This window comes from Tupaia chinensis, unplaced genomic scaffold (genome assembly GCF_000334495.1).
Source record: "Tupaia chinensis unplaced genomic scaffold, TupChi_1.0 Scaffold000031_1, whole genome shotgun sequence".
In the NCBI taxonomy this organism is placed as follows: domain Eukaryota; kingdom Metazoa; phylum Chordata; class Mammalia; order Scandentia; family Tupaiidae; genus Tupaia; species Tupaia belangeri.
Genome location: NW_006159461.1, coordinates 1,374,731 through 1,393,946, shown reverse-complemented (window position 1 = coordinate 1,393,946; position 19,216 = coordinate 1,374,731). Strand labels below are relative to the sequence as shown.

Below are 19,216 nucleotides of genomic sequence, written 5' to 3'. Positions count from 1 at the left end.
CGGGGCCGACCAGAGTCCTGGCAGTCAGAACCACCGCCCGCCCCAGCGCACTGTCTGCGGCAGTGGGACTCCTGAACTGGTCTTCATGGGCGACACCATCTATACAGTAAGAAGCCAGAGAAAGATCACAGCGAAACTCATGATCAGTTTTTATTCCTACCATACACCAAATGTACAGCACTGAACACAATATTGTTGCTTTGATGTAAGAAATATTAATTGTTTGGAGAAACAGTATACAAAGAAACTACTTCAAATTAAAAAAATGCATACATCATTGCCTTTTTGTGGTTTACAAAAGACCCAATTTACAGTATCAATCATTAACATAGTTGAAAAGAAAAAAAATTCAGTGCACATTACAAAACACATCAAGTACAAAGGAGGCAAATAAATAGATACTTCACAGAACATCCTGCTCCCACTAGGCAAAAACACAAATAAATTAACCTGAAGTCATAGTAAATTATAGTAATAAATAGATAGGTTGGTAAGAGATTTATTTTAAATTAAATAAAATATATACCAAACTTGTTAAAATACTTAGCAAATTAAACTTTTGTCTTTGTGATAAGTGAACTCAGTTGTATGCGTCCATGAAGTACCGTATAGCAAAATGTTTGCAAGTACGTAACTTTAATAGAAAATTTCGTTTGGTGTTCCATTTATAATAGACAGCACATATGGTAGCTCTTTTTTCTTTTTAAAATTGGTTTTTAAATAAACACCGTTCCTACCTAAGAACAGACATCTCGTTTGCACTAAGCTAAGATTCAAGAGTTCAAATGAACCCCAGACCGAAGAGAAGCCCCACTGAATGCATTACAATGAGCATGAGTTCATGGAAGTGCAATTACTGTTGTGGATCACTCTTCATTGTGCAGGTAACAGTAATAACAGTGGAATATATCACGCTGTGAATGCCATCACATTCAATCTAAATATCCATGAGGCTAATCAAAAATAAACACTTTAGTTATAGCACAGAAAATTAAGCCCACACCAAGTTCATGTGTACATTTACACAGAGGCACGTCTGCACATGAAATGTGTGTGCACACCAAAAAGGCAGTTTAGCTGGTTGTCTATACCTTTTCCTTAAAAAAAATAAATATAAAAAAACTTCTGAAATAATGCTTAACTACTTTACAATCCCTGAAATAGACATTGCCTTCACTATAGCAACTACTGAACTCGATCCATTCAGAAATTCAAGATTGCAGGCTCAATTTCATGTGTGGCTGTGTCCACAAGTGTTTGTGTGTGCGAATGTGCCCACGTTTGTGACTGGGTGTGTATACTACGTAGTGCTTGTAGTTCTACAGCAGGATTTTTTTAAAAAAGCAAATTGCATGTTATCTGGTTTCCTAAGGAGGGTGACAATGTTGCCAGTGTTGGAAGTAATCACTCAGATAAGAATAGCATTTAAAAAAAAAGGTGTTACTATTTTTCCATTCCTTTCCAGTCAACCCAGTAAGATAAATGCTATTTCAGGGGATATGGTATCTACAAAATTTTCCATTTGGATGTGTTTGTATTTGCTAAGTACAAATCTACACCAATATTGTCACTCGTATATTGTACCAACATATGCCAGGAAAACCTGGCTGGTCACACCAAGTCTTATTTCTCGTCTTGGGATAAGAGTTGCCAACTATCTGACGTGACTTGAAAAACAAACAGATAAATCTGCATCACTAAAAAAGCTATGTTTCTTTAAAACATTTCAAATAAATAATTCATATTAACTAAAACCATACAGCCAAGTGGAATGCTTGCTGATTGCTGTGTTTAATTATTGCTAACAAATTCTCAGCAGGCTGATTTCCAGCATCCTGTGCTTCAGTGAGTGCGCATTCCCCACTAGTGGGCGACATTTATCTTCTTATTCCTTCTGCACAGCTCACTGTACTGAAAACCCATTTATAAATACAAAAATCATTGGAAGAGGGAGGAAAGAAGTGTGCAATAAAAAATCAAACTCGACCATAGTGCAATCCTTAGACAAGGATTTCCTTCACACTTCCCGTGTTTTCATTTAAACCCAGCGAGATAGGTGATTTGAGAACAGCATTTCTACTTATTGGAAAATAAATTAATAAACACACTTGTAAAAATATGGCAGACTTCAAAATGCAGTTAAAAGATAAAAAACTCTCTGATTAGTAATAAATAAAATATAAAAATGTCACATTTATTTTACATATACTTTACAAAAAAAAGAGTGCAATGAAGAAATAAAAGAAAAAATACGAAAATAAATAAGATCTAATAATTGACTGCATTGCTTTTAATCCAAAGAGTCTATCATAGTTTTTCTTTTCTTTTTATGTCAGCTGGGGGGGAAATTAGTGCAATGTTGCAATTGTAAATACAGGTGCGGCAATCTCCAGGCCTTAGCAGTACGCGAACCCCTAACAGATCCATCTGGAGCTTACTGCTGTTGGTGATTTCTGCTGCCCCGCAGCGCCGCGATCCTACACATGGATACCCTTCACTGCCTGCTTGATACTTTCCAGTAGAGCTTTGCATTCCGGGGAATAGTCCCGTTCCAGGTTGCTGTACATGTCTGTGAGTGTATTTACATAAGCTTCAAAATTCTGCTCACTGATAGGTCCCTAAATGGAGACAAAACACATTGAGCCAATCACAACGGTTCAGGCGGAGTCAAAAGGAGGACCAAGCAACAGCGAATACTGGCGACCAGGAGTCTGGGAGGGAAGGCGAGGGTTCCTGTGGCTGCGGGAGTGTGGGGAGATGGAGCGAGTGTGCGTTGGGATTCATCTGTTCAGTCACGGGACTGATATGACTTGACTATACGGTATTTGGGGTCAACGTGGCCCCGTGTGAGGTACATATCTGAGCGCCGACACGGGCTGCTCAACCCTATCCTACTCCCCTTGGGAGGCGCCTGGGCGTCCACTGCTCACGCTCAGCACGGAAGTGACCCGTCTGCGGGAGGTGAACGCTGGTGAGGAGGGACGAAGGTTTGCTTGCTTGCGCCAAGTCATTCTTTAAATAGCACCAGGCTAGAGATTAAGGAATTTAACACTGGAGCAAGTTACTACCCAGCTGGGATGGAAATTTCCCTGCTTCATCCTCAGACACCTTTTTGTATCGTGGTGACATACCTTTTAAGGTTTCTCTGTCTCCTCGGGTAGAGTGTCAGATTAGAAGCCGGGATCTGCGCATCTCTTACTCTTACGTTTGCTACCCGTTTGCCTAGCGTGACGGCCCAAAGGGAGAGTCAGCTGATGCATGTCTGGGAAGGTGACAATGACCGGAAGGGTGTGTGCCTCCACTGGCTTCCGTGCCTCTCTTTACCCACTTTTTTCATTTAAAAATTTTTTTTAAATGTTGTCAAAAGGCCCATGTACTCACCAGAAAGACAGAGAGAGAGAGAGAGAGAAGGAAAAGCATCGCCCCCATGGGGGATGGTCACACTGCCATCCCTTCTCTGTCCCCTCCTATCAGGATTGAGTAGGCATGCCTAGTGTGTTTTTCAAGCTGCCGGGCCCAGGGTGTGGTCGGCCATGTCGGATCCAGCAGCCTTTACCACTAGGGCACAGGCTGGTCCCCTGTTTTTTTTTTAAGAAAGATTTTTGCTAGAAGGCATGTGCACTTGCCAGAGAGACAGAGAGAAGTCACCTCCAGGGAGGAGGGCCACGCCACAGTCCTTTCTCCTCCATTCTCCTCTTGGGATTTTGGGCGTGCATGCACATATACCCAGCATGAGGTTCAAGCTGCTGGGTCTGGAACTTGAACCACGGTCAACTACATGAGAGTCCAGCGACATAACCTAAATTACATCAAACTGCTGGTCCTGGCCCCCCACCTTGTTGAAAGCACTTATGTGACTTATATAGTGTCTTACATAGTTCACAAGGCACTTGAAAGAAAGGCATTTTAGAAGATCTGAATGCTATAAATATACAGAATGTTATCGTTATTTATGTTGCTGTTGTTATTTAGAAAGTAAGCTTTCTAGAGACCAGCAGATGACCCAGTGGTTATGTCACTGGACTCCACATAGATGACTGTGGTTTGAGTCCTGGACCCAATCACGCTGGCATGTGTGCGTGCGTGCCCAAGATCCCAGAAGGAGAATGAAGGAGAAGGGATTGCGGCATGGCTTTCCCCAGGGGAGGTGACTTCTCACTTTCTCTCTCACTGTCTCTGTCTCTCTCTCAGGGTGAGCTCATGTGCCCTAAGGCAAAAATGTCTTCAAAAAAAAGAAACTTTTCTAAACGAGCAGGTCATCTGAGTGTGCTCAGCCAACTCCCGATGTAAACTGTTAGCACTGTCTAGTCAAGATGTCCCGTTCCCTTCAGTTTCTGCATCTGCCATGTCACGTGTCCGTTAGAGAATCAACTATGGGACTAGACCCTGGTGACAGAAAGGAGAAAGGCCCCGCCTGGCTCTTCCTGGCTCTGGAAACCCTAAAAATCACCACTAGTGTGCCCTGTGTGGTAACTGGACAGAGACAATTTATCCTATACGGTACCTATTCTTTTTAATGGCACTGGTGAAGAAATGATTGGAAGTACACATTCGAAGTACAAATTAAACAAACATCAATGAATAAACTCGCGATGATACCCAGTGACTGCCTGGTCCTGGCCATTACTTCCCTTGTGCCCATCATTACAGGGTTGTTCTTGTTCCCGAGACCCACACTTGGAATGGCTTCCGGGAGGGCTCCGTGCGGGAGGCCGGGTAGACTGAGGAGCTCCTGGTAAGTGAAGCCAGCCGCACCTGCTTCACTACACTGCTGTCTGCTGAGCCGTCGTACGCAATTGGCAGCTTTAGGAACCTTAGTCTAAGAGTGTGGGCCCTTAGGAAACGAAACCTTTGACAATGGAGCCCTCCCTGTACAGATTTATTTCCTCTTACGATAACGTAATGGAAGCTCATTTTCTAGGGGTTCTAAATAGCTGCATACCTAAGATACACGCTTAGATGTTGGAAAGAGGGTGCCCGCTCCCCCGGGTGCTTTATGTGACTGAGGAGTACGGGAGTATGAAGTCTGCTCTTCACGCTTTAGCATACAGAAAAGTATCACGTCTCCTGGGACTTAAACTGTTTTTTTTTTCTCTATCTCTTTTTAAAAAGTTTTTTTCTAGTTCTGGAGTTGGGTGAGTGATACCAACGGCTGGATCTCAGAGTTGGCCACCCAGAAAAGCTTCTACTTGCAAATCTGTTTCTTTTTGTTAATTGCCAGAGGCGTGTGCACGCACCAGAGAGAGACGGGGGGGAAGCACCCCGCAATGGGACGTGGTCACACGCAATCCCTTCTCTTCGATTTCTCCCTCCTTGGGATTCGGAACACACACGTGCAGCCCTGGGGTGTTTCTCACACCACCGAGGCCTACATTCAAATTACAATCAGCCAGCTGTGCGGGGTGCATGCAGCCCCCCCGTCACCACTCGCCCAGGGGCCCGGCCTGCAGATATATTTTCAGCAGGGGAGTTTTGACTTCAAGTTTTTAGATTACATTAACAACAAGCTTCAAATACATCTTTAGCTCTCTAAGTGATCTTGGCCTTTAAATAAAATCCTTGATCTTCATATAATTTAAATATGAGGAGATTCAAAAAGCTTACAGAAAATGTGGATTATGAACAAGTATGCAAGGATTTCAATTTTTTTTTTTTTGCACCGAAATAAACTACTTTACTTCCACTTTCCATGAACTTTTTGAAGCCCCGCCCCCAGCCCCTGTCTGTGGGTCGGGTCTACCATGTTCCCAGAGAGGGCGCTGTCTGGGAGTGGAGTGAGAGCACGTAGAGACCGTGCTGAGCCTGTGGCCGCTGTCAGCCCCTCGGAGCTGAGTGCCCCGGGCTGGCGGCCGTGCAGGGGGCTGCCGGCGGTGCTGCAGACGCGGGCTCTCAGCAGCGAAGGTCCGGCCTTGGACTCACCATCTGCGGCAGCTGGATGTCGGCGAGGCTGGAGATGAGCGCCTGGCTCAGGCCGGCCAGCTCCTTCAGCAGGCTCTCGTTGTTCTGCTCGATCAGCTTGTTCTCCTCCTCGATGGTCTTCAGGTTGCTCTCCATAGACGTGATCTGAAATGGAAAGGATGTGGAAATGGGAGCGTGGTGGGGGGGTGAGGGAGTGTCTTCAAAAAGTTCCGGAAAATGAGCTTTTGAAAAAAGTGCATAGATTTCAAAACATGTTTGCGCCAAAATAAGCCCTTACTTTCTCTTTTCCACAAACGTCTTGAAGTCCCTTTGTACAAAAAGAACACTGCATCCACTGAAGACTACTCTGCAGCGTCTTCACAGAACTGCAACCTGCCTGATCACGCTCACTGAATCCCCTTCCCAAGTGTGTTCAGCCAGACTTCTCCTGCCTGCAGACGCAGCTTCTCCACGCGGCTATGGATGAACATCTTGCGCTCAGTATGCCCTGAAACACACTTCCATTGCCTGCCCCTTCACCCACGGTCTCTCCTCCCAGCTGAGGGCATCTCCAGCGCGGCTCAGACCCCTGCACTCCTGGGTAGAGGGCAGGTAGGGCTCTAAATCCTGAGCACCTCTCAGAGTGTCCGTAAAGGGCCCACTGTCCTTCTGTACCCGCCCTGCTGCCACAGAGCCCAGCCACCAGCATAGCTGCACCTGCCCGAATCCCAGGCACCTGTGCTCAGCCCTTCCTCAGTACAGACACCAGGATGAATTTCCTTCTCTTTAATTTAGCAGTTTTTACGTATGTATGTATGTATGTATGTATGTTTATTTGCCATAGGGCTTGTGTGCTTGCTGGTGGAAAACAGAGAAAGACAGAGAGAAGGAAAATGAGAAACCACTGCCTGGGGCGTGTGCATACATGCCATGCTGCATTCTCTTCCCTCCATTCTCCTCTTGGGATTTGAGGCATGCATGCACACACTCCCAGGTGATTTTTCAAGCTGCTGGGTCCGGGACTCAGACCGCTGCCAGTCACCTGCTGGCCCCTGGAATGGATTTCTTAAAATACAAGTCAGAGGCTCAGGCTGCTCAGGAACCCACGGGGTAGGCGGCTGGGGAGGGTGGCCCTGGATGAGGGGCTGTGGTGGCACGCGGAGACTCTGTGTGGTGGCTACAGGGCTGATAGAAACTACTGAATTTCCTGTGGAAGCGAAGTAGAAGTTCACAGGAACATAACGGATGGAGAGGAGGAGACGAGTGGTGGCTGTGAAGGCCCTGATGTCAAACCCTGTCTTCAGATGGTCACGGATTGACTGTAAAGAGATCATGGACTGACATCGGGAACAGTGAAGGCCACAGTGAGAGGCCCAGGCCAGCTCGCTGAGGACGGAGCAAGGAGGTGCGTTTTAAAGCGACCCCTTCATGACCCTTTCACCTATGCTACCAGAAGTGCACATGTTTTCCTGCAAGGCTTGCCACACTAACAGCTCCACTGAGATTCCGTATCCCCAGCAGCACCTGGAAGGCACTAGAATCTCTAATGGCTGCACACTTCCTAGATTGCTAATAAGTTATAATAGGGGCTGGCAGGTGGCGTACTGCTTAAGGGCCCTGTACTCCCATATGACCAACGACGGTTTGAGTCCTGGACCTGATTGCTTGCTTTCTCACTTTCTCTCTTGCTATATCCCTCTCTGGTCAAATGAAAATAAATACAATTAAAATAATATAATTCTTTAAAACAAGTTATAATAAACTGTTAACATTTTTTCAGTATTTAACATTGTAGTTCAGTCAGTAATTTTTTTCATATTTAGGATGTTGCTTGCATGCACTTGAAGTATAAAAGTTTCTTGCAAAGCTGATTATCTTGTTTCTTTGCATAGCAATCAGAGTTGAATTTGTTTGCTACATCAACAAATTAAGGATGTTTTCACGAACTGAGGAATAAACAAGTATGCCAATTTGTAGGTGGTTTTGCCTTATCCTTTGGATGTAACTTGTAACATTAGAGCAAGGGTGACATAGTAAATGAGGAAATTTAGGAATAAATGAACATGTTCTACAGGTAAATAATGGGGCTAAGTATTTTTATGTTTCTAGTATTTTTTTTTTCAAACCTATTCTGATCTTATAGTCACAATTAGAATTACTAGGTTATGCAAATATTGCATTATAAACATGTTTGTATTAATAACAGCCAAAATACTGATTTTTTTTTAAAGGAGATTTTTGCTTATAGGGCATGTGCACTCACCAGAGAGACAGAGACAGAAAGCGAGATATCATCCCCGCAGGGGGGTGGCCACACCACAATCCCTTCTCCAATCTCTTCCCGGGATCTTGGGCATGTACACACATGCACCCAATGTGAGTTTCAAGCCTCCAGGCCCAGGACTCAAGCCATGGTTAGTCATGTGGAAATCCAGTGATGTAACCATTACGCTATCTGCTAGTCCCCCAAATACTGATCTTATATAACTCTCAGAGAATAAGAGTTGACGTTTCTTACGAGTCTTTTGATAAACTGCAGTATTGTTTATGTTTTTCTTTTTGTTTATTGCTACAACTTAAGAACTTGATTTCAAAGCCATTTTGGAAGGTTACTAGGTAGAGCTTTCAGAGCAGTAACTACCTGAACTGCAGCCCCGTGGTTTGCAAGTAAGCTACATGGCCTAGGAGTGCTTGTGCACTATGCATGTGGGGCGAGTCAAAGTGCTGTACTTTCACTGCCTGCAAAACTTCCTTTGCAATTTTCATTCTTCCTTCATAGTCCCTTTTTGTGATTAAACTTATGATTGCTTAAATATGTTTTAAAAGACTCACTATAAATTTTTCCAGATCTTAAAGGCTAGACTTTTCTGAACAATCTTCTGCCACTCAACTGGAATATTATAAAAACATGGAGAGTGAAAATCTTATATAACACTCTTAGACATAGTACACTAGTTATCTTCTGTTAATTAAATATGTCCCAATAAATATGATACTCATAATTAGTGGATCTTCTGAAATCAGACTCATTAAGGAGTCATTGAGCTATCTTATCAAGCAGCCAAAAAGCATCTGACAGGTTGTGGCAGAGTCCCCCTGCTTAGGCGTGGGAACAGCAGCGCTGGAGCTGGGTTCAGTAATGCCTCCATTTCAGAAAGAGAACAAAGCTCTCATGACAGGGTCTATAACCTTCAGTTTATTTATTTATTATAATCTTCCGTTTATTTCTTCAAGACTGACTTAATGTGGACCAGTTTTTCTGAGAACTGCAATGACCATAAAATAATTTTTGCTCTTAGAAAAATCTAAATATTGTACTTCCCAGTTTGAAAGTAGTGCAATATAAATCACATATTTTCAGTCACTTAAGACATGCTGGTGCCTATTTTAGTATAGAAGATTATTTACCAAGTATAAGAATTATATTCTGCTACTTGGTGACAGATGCCAATTATAAACCTAAATGACATTTCAAAAGTCGACAGCTGGAGTGGGAACCAGCAGTTAGCGTAATGGCTATGTCGCTGGACTCCCACGTAGTCAACTGTGGTTCGCGTCCCAGACCAGGTGGCTTAAAACTCACGCCGGGCGCGTGTGCGTGCGTGCTCAAGATCCTGAGAGGAGAATGGAGGAGAAGGGATTGCGGCGTGACCATCCCCCCTGGGGGGTGATTTCTCGCTTTCTGTCTCTATGTCTCTCTCTGTCTGTCTGGCGAGCGCACGCGCCCTATAGAGAAAACCTCTCCAAAAAAAAAAAAAAAAAAAATCGACAGCTGGGAAGAAAGCTCACCTTGGATACGTTTTTGTAGGCTACTTGGTGTGCCGTGTCTAGAAGTAACGTTAAGACATTGAGGTCAAACTGAAACAATGATTAGGGAACCCTGTGTGTCTTGCAGCAAAGTGTATGTGCTGTCAACAGAGGCTGTACGACTGGCAGGCTAGAAAACACATAGGTCAGAGTGCGAGTCAGACGTGACCTTGCTACGCCTGGGTGCCAACTCCCACAACCATGCCGTGTTCGTTCAGAACGAGAACCGAGGTCGCCCCAGGAACAGCGCTGTCACCTCCGGACTGTCCTTCGGCCCAGCTCACTGGGGCAGCCACGCTCTCTACAGTGCTCCTCAGACCCCCTCTCAGGACTCCAGGCTTTGCAGTGGCTGTTTCCTTTCTCTGTGAAATGTCCGTTCCCCAGTCTGTTTGGCTAACTTCACTCCTCCAGTCTTGGCTGACATGTTTCCTTCTCTGGGAGGGCCTGGTATCCTAGTTAATGTGTGTGTCTGTGTGTGTGTGTGTGTGTTTTAAACGACTTTTTAAAAAGGCCTATTTAGGGGCCAGCAGATAGTGTAATGGCTACTTAGTCGACCATGGTTCGAGTCCCAGACCCGGTGGCTTAAACTCATGCCGGGCGCGTGTGCGTGTGTGCCCAAGATCCTGCGAGGAGAATAGAGGAGAAGGGATTGCAGCATGGCCATACCCCCTGGGGGTGATTTCTCGCTTTCTGTCTCTCTGTCTCTCTCTGGGGAGTACACGCACCCTATAGCAAAAACCTCTCTACCCCAGAAAAGTCCTATTTCTCCCCTCCATGTGTGAGAGGAAGCAAGAAAAGAACCCCAACAGGGTCTTTTTTTTTTTTTTTTTGGAGAGGTTTTCGCTACAGGGCGCGTGCGCTCGCCAGACAGACAGAGACATAGAGACAGAAAGCGAGAAATCACCCCCCATGGGGGATTGTCACGCCGCAATCCCTTCTCCTCCATTCTCCTCTCGGGATCTTGGGCACGCACGCACACGCGCCCGGCGTGAGATTTAAGCCACCGGGTCCGGGACGTGAACCGCGGTCGACTACGTGGGAGTCCAGCGACATAGCCATTACGCTAACTGCTGGTTCCCAAAACCCCAACAGGGTCTTGACACCCTGATCCAGCCCAGCCTGCAGTCAGCTATGGGCGTGCACATGGCCAGAATACGCAGCAAGGCCTCCGGACCTGAGCTGGGAGCTCCCATGTGAGACCGTCTCACAGTGTCCTGCCCTGCTGTGGCACCACCCCCTGGCCCTTGTCCTATTTAGTACTGACTCACCCCTTCAAGCATACATCCTCATCCATTTGTGATTGTTTTGGTAATTGTCTGCCTCCCTGTTCTAGACTTCAAGCCCCATGAGGACGAGGCTTGTGGCTGTCAGGATGAATTCTCTTCATTTCTATTCCAAACTCAAGCTCTGTTTTGTGGCCCTGCCGTGAAGGGAGCACTGTGTCAATGGTGCTACGGTAAGGAAAGAAAACCCAATGGCATTTCAGATGGAGTACAACTCGTCTTCAGTACGGGGCGTAAGAACGTGTGGGCGAGTCGGTACCCGTCATGGAATACGAGTCCTGCCCTTCAGGGGGAGAGAGGGAGTCCAGCAAACTCTCCAACGTAATTGTCTCACTCTGCGTTGCCATGGAGTGATTATCAAAGTTTAAAAACCTTGGCCTGAACTTGGACATCAAATTGGATACATTTATTCAAGGAATGAGCAGACATTACAAAAGAGGATGCAGAACTGAGAACTTTTGGTGGTAAAGAATATATTCAAGGGCCAGCCAGGTGGCACGGTGGTTAAGGCAGCTGGATTCCAAATGGCCGCCTGTGGAGTTTGAATCCCAGCCCCAGCAGCTTAAACACACACCAGGTAGTTGTGTGTGTGCGTGCGCGCTGTGCCCCAAATCACAAGACGAGAGTGGAGGAGAAGGGATTGTGGCGTGGTCATTCCCTGGGGGAACAGGCAGATGCTTTCTCATTTTCCCTCTCTCCCGCCCTGTATCCCCTGTGAGCACAAGTCCCCTGTGCAGATTGAAAGAAAGAAAATATTTTTTAAAAATGTTCAGTAAGATCCGTTTCTCACAGACACTGATACTGGTATTCTAGAACAATTAAATTTAACTGTTGATATGTTTTACTTGCATTTTGAATAAAACTTAGGACTCTCACCTTCCCACCACAAATTTCGCTAAAGCACTCGGGCTGCACAGGACTCTCTGACTGGAGGGCGATGTCCTTCAGTGGCTCAGAGAAACCTTAGATGCATCCCAGGTGAGGACGTGAGCAGCTGACCACAGCCGCGAGTCCACCACCAGGGAAGGCCCACCCACTCAGGTTTTCACAGTGACTGATCCGAAAACAGCGCGTTCACTCCAAGGTGGTAGTATAGTGTCAGACACAAAGTTTAGGAAGTTCAATATTTTGCATCCACTAAAATATTATGACTACTTTAAAGATAACTAATTACTTTTTTTTCTTTTTTTTTTTTTACCTGGGTCTGAAGTTTCATCATATCTGCTTCAATTTTAAGGTTGGATTCATTCAGTTCCTTTATTTCTTCATCCAAATGCCTAATTTCTTCATCACTCTCTATACCTATAAAGAATCAGACTGTCTTAGGGCACATGAAACACACGAGGCTAAGACACAGAGGTGCCATTTCACATTGAATTTATGTTTGGTAACTGATGCAAGACTTTAATTTGAAGTGTGTTTACCAAAGCCACACAAATCCAGGAGTTCTGAAAAAGTGACAGGAAGTCTGAGGTTCTACTCCTTTGGAATAGAACATAAAGGAGGGGAGTAGACAGGTGACACAGTAACGTAGCGAGTAATGCCCCATGTGCTGCTAGACACGCTCGCACACGCGCTCTCACTCACGCCTCCCTGTCCTGCGGGCACCTTTCCCTCTGCCCCTTTCTTGAAAGAGATTTTTGCTATAGGGCGCGTGCACTCGCTGGAGAGCTAGAGAAAGGTGGAGAGAGAGAAAGCGAGTGAGAAATCACCTCCTGGGGAGGTGGCCATGCCACACTCCCTTCTCCTCCATTTTCCTCTCGGGATTTTGGGCATGCACGTGCATGCACACGCACTTGGCATAAGTTTCAAGCCAGAGCTAGAGAAAGGTGGAGAGAGAGAAAGCGAGTGAGAAATCACCTCCTGGGGAGGTGGCCATGCCACACTCCCTTCTCCTCCATTTTCCTCTCGGGATTTTGGGCATGCACGTGCATGCACACGCACTTGGCATAAGTTTCAAGCCACCAGGTCTGGGACTCGAACTGTGGTTGGCACACCACCTGCTGGCCCCCACTCTGCTCTTTCACATATGAATGCAGTGAACCTCAGAGACTTAAATGAGGCTTCAGAAATCACCGGAGGAAGCTCAATAGCCTGCCTGCTCTGGGTGAGCCCCTCAAATTCATGTGTGGAGACTTGGCTGTGATGGTATGAAGAGGAAATGTATTATCTTTATGGTGTTAAAAGACAGATTAAGTAATTCGTGTGGGATCTACATGATTGACTTCTGTTTTTTTTTTTTTTCCCTCAAATTGCTATAGTGTGTGTGCTTGTCAGAGAGAGAGAGAGAGGGAGGGAGGGAGAAGGCATCCCCCAATGGGGTATGGTCATGCTATAGTCCCTTCTCCTCCATTACTCTATTCCGTCAGGATTTGGGGCACGCATGTACATGTGCCCCACTCAGACTGTGGTTGTCCACATGGGGTCTGGCTTCCCTTAACCACTAGGCTGTAGAACCAGCCCAAATCAAGGTGGGTTTATAGGAAGAGGAAAAGGGACAGACAGACACACGGATGCACACCATGCTCTCTTGCCCTCTGCCATGTCATGGTGTGGCCAGAAGACCCCACCTGGGTTGGTCTCTGGACCTCGGACCTCCAAAAAGTGACTTGAATCAACCTCTGTTTAAATATTACTCAGTTCAGATAGCTTTTCTTATTAGCAATGGAACAGACTAGAATACTGCCCAAGTTCACGTTCAGAGGCAGAGCAACGCCCCATCACGTCCCTCGTACACAACGCGGCCCGGCAGGAGGACGTGGGTGGTGCCGAGTAGTTAATATCTGCTTAGCTGAGTTGGCCCTGAAGTCCCACGACCGCTGCTGAGCTGGGATGACAGCCTGCGAGTCAGAGTCCGCACTCACAGTAGGACTGTCTCCAGGGTGAGGGCGAGAGACAAATGGAACATGGAAGTTGAACGCTGGCCTTGGCTCTTGTTCTTGAATTTGGGTGACTAGTTAAACTTCTCTGTGCTTCAGTTTTTTGTTTTGAAAAATAGGGATACTATCTATGTTGTGAAAACGAATGCAATTAAAGCCAAGGACACAGAACACATGGCAAGCTCTCGAGTGGGAGTTATCGTCCCATCATTATTTTATAGAGGGGTCTGAGTATTTTTAAAGAATTTAAGAAGCTGAGGAAGGTGGTTGATATTAAGGACACCAGAAGGGGGACCGAAGGTAATTTGTTGGCAGATTTTGTGAGACTCATGAAGACTCGAAGTAGGGAATGAAGGCAGGGAGGAGGGCATGATGGGTGCCGTTTCTGCTGGAGCAGGTGGGAGGCGCTAGAGAGGTCTCTGTGATGGGGGTGACTTGGGGGCTGCAACTTGCAGCTGGATGGTTGAGAGTGGACCTTTGACTAAGTCACAGATGTGTGACAAGACTCTCTGAGTGAGAGAGCCTGGGTGCTTGCTCCTGGGATCCAGTTAGGATTACGTTTTCCTGACGCCCAGTGTCAGTGAAGACACTCAGGTCTCTCCATCAAGACGGAGCCATGTGGAAGATGCTTAGTAACGCGAGAGGCGTGGTGCTCATGGGGACATACGATCACGAAATTGGCCCTCAGACAAGGAGGAGCAGAGCAGCGCCTAGTACAGAGCAGGCTCCTCATACTCTCATGGAGATGGTGAATGAGCAAACGAATGTTTATGTATTAATTCTGGGACTCGGGGAGCCACAGGATCACATTCAATCTCTTCGCAGTTCTTCTCATGAATACATTTCCTCATCTACTTGGGCCAAGACACCACCAAACTTGTCTCATCACGATCCAAGGAACCCCTCTTCTTTCTCTTTCTCAGTAGAGCACCTGACTATTGTGTGGAGATGAGACAGATTCTGACTCTGACTCTGAGCTCCCAAATATTGCCTCATTCCATCCTTCGAGAAAACCACGGGTAGACATGCTCATTACCTTATTTCCTGGGCAGGTGGCTGAGGTGGAACCTAGCCCTAAGCCCTCTGGCTGCAGAATCTGTTCCCTCAGCTAGTACATTGCTACCTTTACTCACAGACTCTCTGCTCGGGCAGTGTTGGTAAAACGCACGGGCTGATACTCCTCACAGGCATACCGGTAGGAGGTTGCCGGGCTAACTAGGTATTCCGGCTGATCAGGGAAACCACTCAGACTCCACTAAATATTATACTGGACTCATCAGTGACCTTATTTCTATAGAGAGTCTATTTGTTTCTTTTTAAAATTTTGCTAGAGGGCACGTTAGTAGGAGAGAGACAGAGAGGGCGGAGAGACAGAAAGTGTTTCCTTAGGAAGTGATCCTGTCTCCTCCATGATCCCGTCTCCTCCATTCCTCCATCCTCTCAGGATTTGAAGCACACATACACGCCTGACATATTTTAAGCCACCAGGTCCAGGACTTGAACCATAAGGCCACACATGTGGGATTCAGCTTTTGTAACCACTAGGCCATGGCCAATCCAGAATCTACTAAAAGCAAGAAAATATGCTTTATTTTGATTCACTAGTTTAAATTTTTATTTGGCATTATTCTGTGCCTAATTTGCATAATTAGACATAATGTAATTTATAACATACCAGGAAAATTAAATACACACAGAAATAAGAGTTCAAAAACTAAGAAAATGGCCAACTTAATAGTAGGGACAAGTCTGGAGTTGAACATTATATGCCAGAATTTAATCGGGAAGATTGAATCACAACAGAAAATAGGTTAAGTACATGAGACTGAACTGGTGAAACAACATTTTATGACTTTAGACTAAAACAGTGCTGATGTTCTTCTAGGCTTTGTCGTCCAGTTTTAAGGATTTTTGTCCTGTCTTGGCCAGTCAATAGGTTCATGTACCTACCATTTGAACAGAATTCTAACCTGTTTCCTGGCGTTAAGTTTTAAGCAAAGTTCCTTAGCATTTCTTTGATTTATTAAAGTTAAAACTGCTTTTCTTGAAATTACCAGCTGAACTTGCTATTGAAAGTAGTTAGATTATATAAGAAATTGTGTGATCAACAAAATGTGGGGGAAAAAGGAATGGCAAACAACCATAGACACCAGAGATGGTGTGGGAGGAGGGTGGGAAAGGGCAGAGGGTCAGAAACGGGGTAAAAAAAAATTATATATATATATATGCATAATTTTATATATGTGTGTGTGTGTATATATATGTGTGTGTGTGTGTATAGAAATGGAAAATTATTGATGCTAAGATGCATGATTAAGCCACTATAGAGTATATTCTGGGTGGGAAATCACATTTTGTATGCTGTGATGATGCTTAGGGAATGAACGTAAATTAATTAATTAAAAAAAGGTTCAGAAAAAAAGTTCATGGAAAAACGTGTAATGGGAAAACTATGTATGAATTTCAAAGTTTTTGTACCAAAATAAATTCATACGTTAATTGTAAAATAAATAAATAAATGTTTCAGAAAAAAATTGCTACCACACAAAAAATTTATAATGCCATTTCTTTATATTCTATATAATCGTACGAGTGATGTGTATGCCTGAATCTAGCGTGCATGTACTCAGCTTATAAGGGGCTTTCAGTTTTTTCATGTTACGCAAACAAAATAATTCTATTATATTTCAAACAAATTCTATCATATTTCTTGAGTAACTATTTTTAGATTGGATTTACAGACTAAAACTTTGCTTCTTTTTTACTTAGGAAAAGGTGAGTTGATGCAAATTTGACTAGTTGGTTAAATTTGGTTAAGAGCGTTAATACCCAGAAGGGATGCTGGATCACAGCTTTCAGAACACACTGTCCTGTCAATGGAAAGACCTGGAAGGAGCTCCTCCGAGTGAGAATGTGTGCCCAGGCCAGCCTCACAGCCTCACTTGTTCCCTCCCTGCACAGGAGACAGGCATTGTCTCCTGTACTGATGACCTAGTTTTATCATAAGGACTAGAGGTAGTCTTAAAAAAAAATGGCTGACAGATGGCATGGTCGTTAAGGTGCTGGGTCCCACATGGCCGACTGCGTGGTCAGAGTCCCTGTGCTGTTCAAGCCCTTGCAGCTTGCAAAACACTCCGGTGCGCGCGTGTGTGTGTGTGTGCCCAAAATCCCAAGGGGAGAATGGAGGAGAGGGGACTGTGGTGTGGGCCTCCCCTCTGAGTGTCCCCTCACTTTCCCTCCATCTTTGTCTCGCTCCAGTGAGTGCACATGCCTATAACGAAAAACTAAAATAATAAAAAAATAGTTTGGCAATTATGGCAAAGATGGAGAACTAAAGATCACTTCTTCTAAAGTCAATGTAAACTTTCTTTCGGTAGTTTGACTGGTTCTAGTCCTTGAAACGTAACTAATTCAACTAATTATGACAGTGCTTTGTACCTAGTGAAACTGAATGTACCTACGAGGTTAAAGCCACATGTGCTTTGTGTTTTACTGTGATTTTATTTTTTTTAAACAGGAGAAAGTGTCACTTCATGTCTGCTTTAAAGGTCATCCAGGGAACAATGACCGTGGTGGGGGCCCCGAGCACTGTCAGAGCAGACCCCGAATCCCTTTAGGTCCTCCTTCACTCCCCGCTGACCAAGGACCTGAACGCAGCGGGTTTTCCTTCATGCAGTCATCGTCAGTCTTAAGCCTACCCTCTTAGATCGTACACACAGGCACTGTCCAGCTCCCTGGGTGCCCGGAGTAGCTGCACCCTGACACTGGCCAACAATGTGACCCGCCTCCTGCAGCTCTGCATGCTTTGAGAGCTCAGCAGATGCTGGGTTTGTAATGGGGGCCCTGTGAAGGGTACACGGTTGGTCCAGCTGCTCCCAGGGAGCTGCGAACGTCCATGGTGGCTCAGACAGGCCGTGAGGCTCACCAGCCCCAGCTCACCGGCTCTGGTACACCGGCCCTGGCTCACCGGCCCTGGCTCACAGTCCCCGGGAGGCTCCATCATCATATAACGTAATTCCACCAGCCACCAGAATACTGGATATCACCAGGAGTAGCCCCGTGGGGGACATATTTAGAGTACAGGTTGCTGGCGTTTCCATCATGAGGACTCATAGGAAATGTTCTCCTCATGGCCTCAGTTCCAGAAAGAGCTTTGCTCGGAATTCACTTACTAGTGTGTGGTTCTCATGGGCATTGGCTTCTAAAGAGCAGAGTCACATTTGGACCCTGGATTCCCCAGTGAGGACTGGCTGGCGTGGCACGCATTGTCAGGGGCCTCTGGCTTGTCCCCTCACACTTTCTATCTGTGATGTTCTTTGTCTCATGTTTAAAATTAATTTTTAAAATTTTAGGTAACTTCACCCATTTGATACTATTTAAAATAAAGTGATATGTGAATAAGTACATATTAAATGGTGGAATCGTACTGAACATGTAAGAAGATGCACTCGAGGAGAGGGGACATTTCTGAGGAATAGTTGGAGCACCTGCAGGAAGGACAGAGGCTGCAGCCTGTCCCCACACCCAGGGCTTTCTTTCCCACTCTCCTTCCGTGTCAGCCCCCCATGTCTCTGGGCAGCGTGTTCCCATGGAGTAGGGATCGCCCCCAAGGACCAGGACACAGTGGATGAAAACCTGTGAGGAAAGCAGGTAGCTCCGAGGTCCCTCCCTTGCTCGGTGTCAGTCCTTTAAAACCCACACGCATAAGCTGAAGGCCGAGCAAAGCTTTCTGAGAAGTGACCACAGCTCAGAGTCCCAGCTCAGGCTGGCCAAAGCCTCGTGGTTAAGGAAGCAGATCCCACATAACCAGCTGCGGTTTGAATCCTGGCCCTGGCGGCCTGAAAACCACACCAGGTGCCTGGGCAGGCACGTCTCCGATCCCAGCAGGACGGACAGAGGAGGAGACGAGGTTGAGGCGTGACCATCCCCCACGGGGAGCTTTCTCCTCTCTCTCTCTGGTGAGTGTATGCACTCTTTGGCAATTAAAGAAGCCCCCAGGTCAATTCTAGCCGTGTGCCAAAGACAGCATGGCATGAACACCATGAGCACAGCCCCTGCTCTGCTGCCTCGCGGCCACGTCACCACCACGCTGGGGGAACGCGACACCATGCTGGCTAGAAATCTTAAGGGAAGCATTAGCGACCCCAAGGAGCATCGAGGGGTCCAGACAGAAAGAGGAAACCGTGGATCTCAGCTTTATCATCTAAAATAATTACTTTATTTAACTTAATGCATTTACTTATTCTTTAATTTGGCCAGTGAGGGGGAGAGAGAGAGAGAGAGAGAGAGAGAGAGAAAGCGAGAAAGCAAGCCACCAGGTCCAGGACTCTACCCAAGATTTATGAGTCC

General features: G+C 45.8%; 1 protein-coding gene across 2 annotated transcripts in view; it reads right to left on the bottom strand.

Annotated features, from left to right (window-relative positions):
• Positions 1-2,341: 2,341 nt before the first annotated feature.
• LOC102472026 (ST18 C2H2C-type zinc finger transcription factor) overlaps positions 2,342-19,216 on the bottom strand; it is a 140,700-nt gene continuing 123,825 nt past the window's right edge. For both annotated transcript variants that reach the window (XM_027771407.1, XM_027771409.1), the window contains exons 18-20: positions 12,187-12,290; positions 5,920-6,063; positions 2,342-2,618 (exon numbers count right to left, since the gene is read on the bottom strand). In XM_027771407.1, coding sequence (XP_027627208.1) covers positions 2,478-2,618; positions 5,920-6,063; positions 12,187-12,290 — 389 coding nt within the window. In that variant the 3' untranslated portion in view covers positions 2,342-2,477. The remainder of the gene's footprint in view (positions 2,619-5,919; positions 6,064-12,186; positions 12,291-19,216) is intronic.